General features: G+C 37.1%; 2 protein-coding genes across 2 annotated transcripts; one reads left to right on the forward strand and one right to left on the reverse strand.

Moving 5' to 3' along the window:
- The first annotated feature begins 2,368 nt into the window (after window positions 1-2,368).
- LOC125207920 (protein neprosin-like) lies at window positions 2,369-4,951 on the forward strand. Its single transcript, XM_048107444.2, has 7 exons — window positions 2,369-2,813; window positions 2,895-2,981; window positions 3,062-3,319; window positions 3,494-3,658; window positions 3,747-3,800; window positions 3,887-4,033; window positions 4,419-4,951. Exons 1-7 carry the CDS (start codon window positions 2,673-2,675, stop codon window positions 4,794-4,796), a joined length of 1,230 nt encoding a protein of 409 aa, XP_047963401.1. The 5' UTR covers window positions 2,369-2,672; the 3' UTR covers window positions 4,797-4,951.
- Window positions 4,952-5,076: 125 nt separating this feature from the next.
- Window positions 5,077-7,297, reverse strand: HEXO2 (beta-hexosaminidase 2). The gene is made up of 2 exons (XM_048107431.1): window positions 6,362-7,297; window positions 5,077-6,142 (listed from the first exon to the last, which is right to left on the reverse strand). The coding sequence occupies exons 1-2, from the start codon at window positions 7,158-7,160 to the stop codon at window positions 5,199-5,201; spliced, it is 1,743 nt and encodes a 580-aa protein (XP_047963388.1). The 5' UTR covers window positions 7,161-7,297; the 3' UTR covers window positions 5,077-5,198.
- Window positions 7,298-10,688: the final 3,391 nt, after the last annotated feature.

A 10,688-nucleotide genomic window follows, 5' to 3' on the forward strand; every position in this document is an offset into this window, starting at 1 on the left:
GTAAATTTGATTCTACACCAATCCAGATCAAGGATTCAAATATGTCACACTAGTATAATTAATTCACCATTATATGTAGAAATATTAAATTGAACTTTCACATCCAAAAATTGCATTGAAGTTTTCAAACATGTAATCTGATCATTCATCATGATATTTTTTTTATCACTTTGGTAATTATTTGTAATAATGATTCAACCGAGTGGGTAAAAGAAAACATCAAGGAGGTCATTTTGTGCGTTGAAATTTGATATAGTATATTAGGTAGTTATGAATTATGATAGAGTATAAAAGGTGACAAATTATTTGATCTTTATAATTTTTGCTAGGTAAAATTAGATGGAAATCAAAAGTGATGATTTCAGACAGCATGGTCCTATGATAAGTAAGATATTGACTATCTAATGTCAACTTTTTAAAATGCCTGCACCTTTCCATAACTGAAGGGAAAATTCACAATTATATCCACTTTTATTAGTTGCTTTAAAATTTAAAAGTTGAATTGATTGATCTACGATTAATAATTTTATTATCGTTGAAAATTAGCAATATTATGTGTGTCTCAATACAAATGTAGTTTTCTTTGTAAAGATGGTGTTGCCTTTGAGCTCAAGAAATGGTACTTGAAAATTCGATTGTGTAAATTCCGAGTTCCTAACACCTATCCGAGATCTTTAAATTTACTACATTATATAACTATTTTCATGTTTATTTTATTAATACGTACATTTAACTTTTCAATACTCCACATTTACTTTCATCAAATGTCTAATATCAACTTGAATTATATGGAGAATTTAGTTAGTCAATTTAAATATCGCGATTTTGACCATTAAAGATCATAAAAGTATTGCATTTACACAGTAAATATGTAATACACGCAATAAATAAATTAATTGTATATCAAAATTTATTGTTATAGTATATGATTGAAGAACTACTTAAAATTAAAGTGTATATGAATACTTTACGTAGAATTGATCAATAAATGTAATAACACACACTTTTAAAATAATATGAAGTAATAATAAAGAGATCAATATAATTTTATAATTATTCTAAATTTTACATGTAGTACTTGTTTAGGCATTCGAAAAGAGGAGACTCTTGTGACGCAAGATTGATGCCCATGATTTGTAGTTTTCTAGATGACAAATAACTTGAACAACATCAGATGTTAGTGAGACTTTGAAAATAAAAGGAATGAGATGCTCGTGATGAAAGATAGTATGAAAAGACCGTCTTCTTTTTAGTTGCTTGAAGCGTCGGGGTCTGCATCCGCTTGAGGTTTATGTGGTGGGTTTTGATATGCAGTTGGATGCTAATAAGGTTCTTCTTAAGTTCCTTTTTTCTTGTTTCATGTACCCTTATTTTGCCTATAATTTTTTGTGTGTTGGTCTCTTGTTATTTGTTTAGGCTGCGGGTGTGGTTGTTTGTTACGGTTACTTTGCTTAGTTTAGGGATTTTATAATTTAAGTGGTAATTAGGTCTTTTTTTTGTGTTTGCTCATTTGTATGTTGAATATACATATAGAGAAACAAATACTCTAAATTCTAGCATGAGTCTCCTTTATACGTCTCATGAAACAGCAAACACTAAGTAATGACATAAGCTTTAATAAAGTACTATATCAAGCAGAATATATAGTTTAGCTTAATTGGAGAATGGATACTATATTAGATAGTGTGTATTGTGAGTGCAGAAATGAGAAATCACATGTGATATCTTGATAAAAAAAATAAAATCTGTCTAAAATCAATAAAGAAATAAGTACATACTAATTACTTAAAATGGCATAATGCACTAGTACACTTCTGCGAATCACATGGAGCTCTATAAGTCTTCCAATGACTAGTGGTATTATGATAAAAGTTGAAATAGGCACCCTAGTCAATTAGGCTAAAGCATCCTTCAATCATAGTTTTAATTAAAAATAGTCAAATAATACTCTATTCGTCCCACTTTAAGAGTTTCAGTAGTTGGTGAAAAAAATATAGTGGAATATGAGTCACACATTTTATATTAGTTTTATAATAAAATATGAGTGGAAAAAGTTTAATAAAAAATAAGGTCTAATATAATTTATGGAATATTTCAATCGAGATTCCTAAAATGGGACACTAAAAAATGATAAATCGGGATTTCTAAAGTGGGAACGAGGGAGTAATTGAAAATCAAAAGATGGCCCTCGATTAAGATGGCCATCAATTCCCCCTGCTTGAATTTAAAATAATGAATTTAATTCTATCTCTCAAAATCACAAACGAGAGATCTGAAACGACAAATGATTTAGAAACTGTGAGGAAATAAAATTAAATTTAACAGCTCCTCTCTTTCCGTAGCTACTGCCCCAATTTCCCATTTTACCCCTCTCACGAGCTAAACAGCTCCAGCAATAGCGTCGGTAGACGGCGGCAACCCAATATTGGATTTTTCCCAAATTTCCATTTTCATTTATCAATTCATTTTTCAATCCAGAACGAGTATTAACCACTTACTACGCCATGATAAGCACCAAAAGGGGTTCCACAGGATAAAAAGCAAAAAACTTCTCAACCCCTCCAGCCTTCAATTATTTCAAAAAGAGAGATAATTGAAGCACACCGTGAATGATCACTGCCTTTTTAAACCTCAATTCTTGAAAAAGTTTCGATCTTGACAAGCTTTCCCCAATGGACATGAAGGTCAAATTGGTTTTCTGGCTTCTCTTCATGCTGGCCGCGCCGGGCCTGGGCTCCGCCGCGCGCCGCCGGAATCTCGAGGTTAAGCGCCACCTCAGCCGCCTGAACAAGCCTCCTGTCAAGTCCATCAAGGTATTCTTGCATGTCTCTTGTGTGTTTTGTGTGTGTGTGTGTGAAAAAGCTGACAGGAAAATGCCCTTCTTTTTTAAGTAGAGCCCAGATGGTGATATCATAGACTGCATCCCTATATCTCACCAACCAGCTTTCGATCATCCCCATTTCAAGAATCACACAATTCAGGTATTCTTCTTCAATTTGTTTCTCTTTTCTCTAAATCTTGAATGTTGTGTTTTATGGTGGGAGTGGTTGAATTGTGGCAGATGATGCCTAGTTATCACCCGGAAGGGCTGTACAGAGACGGCAAGAAAGTGGGGAAGGGAGAAAGTGGGATAGCTCAGCTGTGGCACAAGAGTGGGAGGTGTGCACATGGCACGATTCCGGTGAGGAGAACAAGAGAAGAGGATTTGTTGAGAGCAAGCTCAATCCAATCATTTGGGAAGAAGAAGCACAAAACCATTCCTACACCACCAACTTATGCCAAGCCTCAGCCTGATCTTATTAACCAAAATGGGCATCAGGTAAAAGGAATTTCATCTACCTTTTCAAATTTTCAAATTGGGTTCTTGAAAAGGTGGGACTTTGGAATAAAAGGGGAGTCTTTTTATGACTGCTTTACTTTGTGCTCACTGTTTCAAGATTTTTAAATTTTTTTGTTGATTGTTTTGAATGTTGTAATGTTTGGAGCTCTTTAGCATGCCATAGCATATGTTGAAGGAGATCAATACTATGGAGCAAAGGCTACCATAAATGTGTGGGATCCTAAAATTCAACAATCAAATGAATTCAGCTTGTCACAGCTTTGGCTTCTGGGAGGCTCTTTTGCCTCAGATCTCAACAGCATTGAGGCTGGCTGGCAGGTGAATCTTGTCTACATTCATTCAGCTTATGACTATACAAATGATCTTTTCGACTAATTGTGATGATTTGGGTGGAATTTTTTATTAGGTTAGTCCAGATTTATATGGAGATAACAACACAAGACTCTTCACCTACTGGACTGTAAGCCATCTAAATTCTAATGAAGTTAGTTACATTAGTTTACCCTTATCTTGATTCTTGAATATTGTTGAAATGTCAAATTGTAGAGTGATGCTTATCAAGCCACGGGGTGCTACAACTTGCTGTGTTCGGGTTTTATTCAAATCAACAATCAAATAGCGATGGGGGCCAGCATCTATCCCCTCTCGAGCTACCGGGGTTCCCAATATGATATCAGCATACTTGTTTGGAAGGTATAAAAAATGGGCCCTGCTTCCAACTCTATGATTAACAATAGAAAGATAATGCTACTCCGATGGCAGTTAGTGGATAATATATTATGCAACAGATAGACAAGTTTCATTCAGATCTTGGATATATTATACTACTTGGAATCTCTGACATTATTACATGCTTTTCTCTGTTCTGTTCTCTAACATATATTTCATCATGTTCAGGATGGCACACACTTTTTGAGCATATATTTGAGTGTAGACAGCTTTCTACTCATTTGTCATTTTTTATTTGTTTAGACCTGTGGAAAGTCATGCTGTAAATTCTTTCTTGCTATAGAATAAGGGGTAAAAGACAAATTATCTGTTTATGTTGTTGATTTACGTTCGTTGTAATTCCTTTTAGGACCCGAAGGAAGGGAACTGGTGGATGCAATTTGGGAACGACTACGTGCTGGGATACTGGCCAGCGTTTCTGTTTTCGTACTTATCAGACAGTGCTTCTATGGTCGAATGGGGAGGCGAGGTGGTGAACTCAGAGTCAGACGGGCAACACACGACCACACAGATGGGCAGTGGCCATTTCCCCGATGAGGGATTTGGTAAGTCGAGTTATGTGAGAAATATTCAGGTTGTAGACGAGTCGAACAACTTGAGGGCTCCTAAAGACATTGGAACTTTCACGGAGCAGTCGAGCTGCTACGATATTCAGCTTGGCAGGAGTGGTGAATGGGGTGAGTACTTCTACTTTGGGGGACCTGGTAGGAACTCCAACTGCCAGTGAATATGAAGAGAAAAATACATATATATTGAATTGGTTTTCCTTCTTGCAAAACCTTTATTTTAGGATTGTATTCCCCAAAATAGAAAATAAGTTTATTTTGGGGGAAGTTGTTTGTAGTTCAAACATTTATCTGCATGTCAATTATTATTCATTGATGTACCTATGTCAATTAAGATAGGGAGTGGTGATGTAAGTTTCTTAATTGAAGGAAACATGCATCTTATCTATTTTATTTTGAATTTAGAGAATTTTATGCAACTTTCTTCATTAAAATAATGAATACACCAACTAACTTCAGAGTTCATTCTCAACATCTCACCCAAAAATACACAAATAATTTAGGATAAACTAGTAGGTTTTAAAACCACAATCTTTCACAGTCATGAAATCGTCACTCCCCCACTACTGCACGGTGTTACACATGCCCGGATTCTTGATACACCAGAGTGGCTGAATAGGCTCGGCATTAATCCCCCTTGTGACCATCCTATACCGCCACTCGTTAAGGCGGTCCACGGCCTCCGCAGACCTCTTCTTCCCGGAACTGTCCCGGTTCCCCGACCACAGCGTCTCTGCCACGGCCGAAGCTCTAGGCCAGATCCTCTGATCCATGACGGTAGGATCCGCCTGCTCCGACCACAGCGCCACCTCCCCGCCTATAACCAGCTCCGCCTCTGCGGGGCTCAGTCCATACGTTATATCGTAGTTGTAAATGAGCTGCCACGACTTGAACGGGCCACACCACGACCCGCCATCCGTCTGGTTGAAACTAGGCGGCTGATCATACTCGCTGTTGTTTCCGACAAAGTCGCCATGGCCGCAGTCCAAGTAGTAGAAATCCGAGGACGAGACGATGGCACGGTAGCCGGCGGAGACAATCCTCTTGGTGTTATCTGGTCCATTGTTCCACGTCTGAAGAATCACGTGCTGCGTTGGAAGCAACGAGGGGTCTACGCTGACCGTGGCGTCAAGCAACACATCCTCCCAATAAACCACGGTGCGGTTTAGAGAGAGGATGTAAGGCAGGGTTGAGTTGATGAAGGTAGAGAGGATCTGGCTGAGCGTTCCGTTTTTGGAGAGGTATGACTGAATGGAAGGGTCGAGTTTCCAACAGTTTGGAGTGACCTCATCGGCCCCGGCATGGAAGAATTGGTCCGGAAACATGGAGGCGACGTCGTGGACTACGTTTTGTACCACTTGGTAGGTCTTCAGGTGCAATGGGTTGAGTTGGCCGGTTCCTGGCTCGGCTGCGTACCTGTCGTCCCAGCTGGCTCCTGCAGGCCACCAGAATACATCGGCGCATGTGATGATTTCCGGGTAGGCTTTGGCCCATGATCCCGTGTGCGCTGCAACAAAACCAACGCACGAATAGAGATTAATTTTGGTGGACAGGATAAAGTACTAAAAAAAGACTAAACAACTAAGCTGTGAACGACACGAGTTTTAATACTATAAATAAAACGCACTTCTAATTTTGGTTAACTACGCAAAATGGAAAAGCAAGACTATTTTACAAAAATCTAAAGTAAATGAGACGAGTTTTAATACAAAATCGATAAACTAACCAGGCATATCGATTTCCGGCACAACTCTAACGCCGCGCTCCAGCCCGAACTCCACCACTCTTTTCACATCATCCACCGTGTACACCATACCCTCGCCGTACGCTCCTTTCTCCGCCATCTCCGGCTCCGACGGCAGCACCAGCGGGAACGAGTGCGAGTCGGTAACATGCCAATGGAAAACGTTCAATTTGTTCATGCTCATCGCCGCAATCAGCCGCAGCAGATCCTCCACTCCGTAGTAGTTCCGCGCGGTGTCGAGCATGATCCCCCTGTGCATAAACAGTGGTACGTCCGAAATGTACAACCCGCACCCCACCCTCAGCGACGGACTACCGTACACCAGCTGCGACAGCGTCTCCAGCCCCCGCATCGCGCCCCACGCGGTCGCCGCCGCCAGCGCCGCCGCGCTGCCGTCGTCGGGGATGGTGAGGGAGTAGGATTCGTTGACGCCGTGCGCGAGCGGGGCGGAGGCATCGGAGATCGTTATCGTGAGCGCGGCGAGCGGAGGAGACGATGTCAGGTTGAGATTCGGGGTTACGAGGGGGCGGTGGTGCTCGGTGAGGATCAGGCTGAGGTAGCGGCGGACGGCGGGGGTGAGGTGGGGGTGGGGCGGGGCGGAGATGGTGAAGTTGGGGGAGAGCGCGATTGCCTGTGGGCGGGGCCACAGGAAGGTGGTGGGCTTGGGCCACACGTTGATTGGGAAATCGACGGCTGAGATTTGTGGAATGGGAATCAATATTGTGGAGATGAGAATCAGGGATAAGTGGTGAGAAAATGAGGGGTAAGTGATGTGATCCATATTTGGATGTTAGTAAAATTGAATTGTGCTATGATATTTTTGAGAATGATTTGGACCATGTAATGGGGCTACTTATATGTAGTGTTTGTGTTTATTTAATCGTTGTTGTAGAGTCATGTGGATTATAATTAAATGAAATTGAAGAGTTTTATGTCCATTTGTATTTACTTGGCTGAGAGGTCGATTTTAAATACTAGTCAATCATGAATTGTGTAGTTCAAAGGGTATTCTTTATTTTTATGAGTTATACACTTATACTAGTAGTATATGTTCAATCCCCATCCCCATTCTCCCAACTAGATCATACCAAGTTGCAATTGAATTTCGGCTTTTTATAACTACACCAATAATTTGATAACTCAATGAAATTATGAGATAGTAACATTAAAGAGTCACAAGCTAGATTGTACGTATAACTAATGTCAATTTTTGACATAGTCACATAACTATCAATTACTCCAAGTTAGTTGAGACGTTTTTTGGACATAAGATTAAAACTGATGTTTAAAGATTAAAGTGGAAAAATAATAAAATATGAGAGAGAAAGAAAAAGTAAAATACTCGATAGGATAAAGTTTTTGCCAAAAAAATAAAACAACCCATACCAACCACTTTTAGCCGGTCCGAATAATAATATGGCTAACTATCTAAGGATGGAGAGAATATTATTTTTCAAAAGATCAAGTGTAAAATTATAATACTCCTATATAGAAACTAAAATCATAGTTAAATATGCAAAATACTTGATAGGTAATTCTCTTTTTTTTTTTCACAGTTGAAGAGGTAAATCTAGCTCGAATGTCGAATGATATGTAACAGCATAATTTTACTATATAAAGCATTTGGTTGTATTATTGTATAAAGTTTATAGACTAAATGAAATTTCTATCTTTATAGTTATTTTTAGTTATTTTAGGGTGAGTTCTATTATTTGGACTCTAACAATTGTTGTTTTTATTGAGAAGAATGGCGACTCTGAGTGTATGTTACTAAATGTATAATAATAAATTTAGGTTGTATAACGGTAAACTCGAAGTTAAGACCTTAACATCGGACATTAATCATATATCATTAATTCAACCCATACTACGTTTCTTCACATGAGTAGTAAAATATTAATATTAACTAAGTGGAAAGAAAAAAATATCATGCTGTACTATTACTTTGTCCGCTTGTGATTTGGAGCTTTGGGATTGTCTACAGAATTTCAGCATTAAAATTTTTAACTGCATTCATTATCATACATTAGAGCCTTTGAACCTTGATACTAAGGTCATAATCATTTTTTATTTATTTATTTTCAAAAGTAAGCTCATGCATAGTCATTAGTTTAACTTTAAGCATGTCAGTTACGGACAAATCAGCGTTATTAATAGAGTATATAGTAAACTAAAAACTAACTTTTCCGTTATAATTTAATATGGCCGGCACTGCAGGCATAGTAGTCTTCGAAGTTTTAGCCGTCAAATATGATACTATATTATAGTAATAACTAACAAATGTATCATCCTAAGTCATATATAGACTCAGAGGTAACTTAAAAATTAAATCAAGATTATTTCAGTGAGATGTTGACAATTGTATTACTCAAAAAATGGCTTCATTGTATATTTTAATTCCTTGTATCGGCTCTTTATAGGGTGAAATAAATTTACTAATTAAAGTAAATTAGATGAGATTATAATAATATAAACTATTAGCCCTGCTTCATTTGGATAGTGATCCGAGACATTTTTTTTCCGTGAGACGTGACAATAAAGGAATCATTATCAAGCCATTTCTATTTCTTTTTTCCGTAATTTGTTCTCATTGTTAATCTGAGAAGCGTAGTCTAATTTTATTGTAGAGAAATGTAGTAGGAGTATTAGAATTTCTTAATAATAACTACTTAACAGTTTTTAAATTCTGACTCTTTTAAATTAATCAAGTAAGGTATAGCTAAATGTCAAAATTATCTCATGCTTAATTACTTGACGAGATCTCTCGTCTGAGTTGAGTCGCAAATGCGAACCGACGTTGAAAATAGTTATAACGAACCTTCACTTTAAAAAAAGTTGCAAATCTGGCAAATTGCCAGAATTCATTTTTCAAAAACTTGCAAATGTGACACAGTGACAAAATTTCAACTTTTTTTTTCTTTTTGATTGGCAAATGAACATATTTTTTAACAGTCGCGTCACAGTGGACTCGAACCCGTGACTTTTGGTCCGAGAAATTTCAAACTTTGATAAGAGGAGGTGCGGTGCTGGTGCCGAATTGAGAATTTGTAACTTTGAATAAAATGGTAGTACAAGTTATTTTGAGCTTGGAGCTTTGTGTCGCTCGCAATATTATCCATCTTTTTAAGATCCATTTTTGCATTTTATATAAATCGGTCTAAAGGTAGAGCCAACAAAAAAACTATAAATTAAATATATTTGATTATTTGAAATATAAATCTATTGTTACGGGACATAGGATAATATAAAACTAATTTGCGTAAAATTGTTCAGAAATAAGAACTCGACCCATTAAGTCGAAATATAGGCCCAAAAAAAAGACATTTGGTATGCAAGTAAATTTAGCAATCCGAGATATGGGCCATCACATAAAATCAGATCCATTTATGGATTTAAATAGTGTCTATACAATATATAATTGGGGAGTTTTGAGGATATTTTGAGAAATAAGTGGAATTTTGAGGGTATTTAGGTAAATCATTTATAATTTAATTGTAATCATTTTTAAAGGGTTATTACTGTATTACACTATGCTATACGATCAAGTGGATTTCAGATCATATTCACCACTATACTCATTTTAAAATTTTAACAATTTCAATGCACATCCCTCTCCATCAAAGAAGACCCCACGAAGAAAGGGCAAAACCCCAAGCTGAATCTCGATTCCTTAAAAAACAAGAACCAAAACTTCACCTTCATATTCAGTTTAAAAGATGCTCAATGCTGAGGCCAACAAGAAGGCCAACATTGTCCACAACAGCAACGCCAAGAAAGGGAACCACGAATTGTTACTTCAGATCATGTTCACCACCATATTCAGTTTAAAATGTTAACAATTTCATTGCACATCACGACCTTCGGTCCAAGAAAGCAAAAATTGCAATTAAGCGAAATCTCCAAAACCTATTCACAGAGAACGATCACCAGCATTCAGCTTCAACAAGTAATGAAAGAAAACACGTGAACCAATCGTCAACACAACAAAAATTCAGAAAACACGAACAATCGATCACATAAAATAAATAAAATCAAGTGAAACGAATCAGTAAATCACAATTTTCACAGGAAAAAAAAAACTCACGATTCAGAATTCTAATGAAGACAGTAACCACATGTATTTTGTTTATCAATTTAAAATTTAACACAAATTTGAAATCCATAATTATAGGGATGGAATTTAACTAATTAATTTTATTTCTCTATAATTAATCTATGACCATGGTGTTAAATTTAATTAATTATTATAATCTATTCCGAATAAAATTAACCACATGGTATTTTGTTTGTGAATTTAAAATTTAACACA

The sequence above is a fragment of the Salvia hispanica genome, chromosome 2 (assembly GCF_029641045.1).
Source record: "Salvia hispanica isolate PSC_SH4W2 chromosome 2, Shi_PSC_v1, whole genome shotgun sequence".
NCBI classification, from domain to species: domain Eukaryota; kingdom Viridiplantae; phylum Streptophyta; class Magnoliopsida; order Lamiales; family Lamiaceae; genus Salvia; species Salvia hispanica.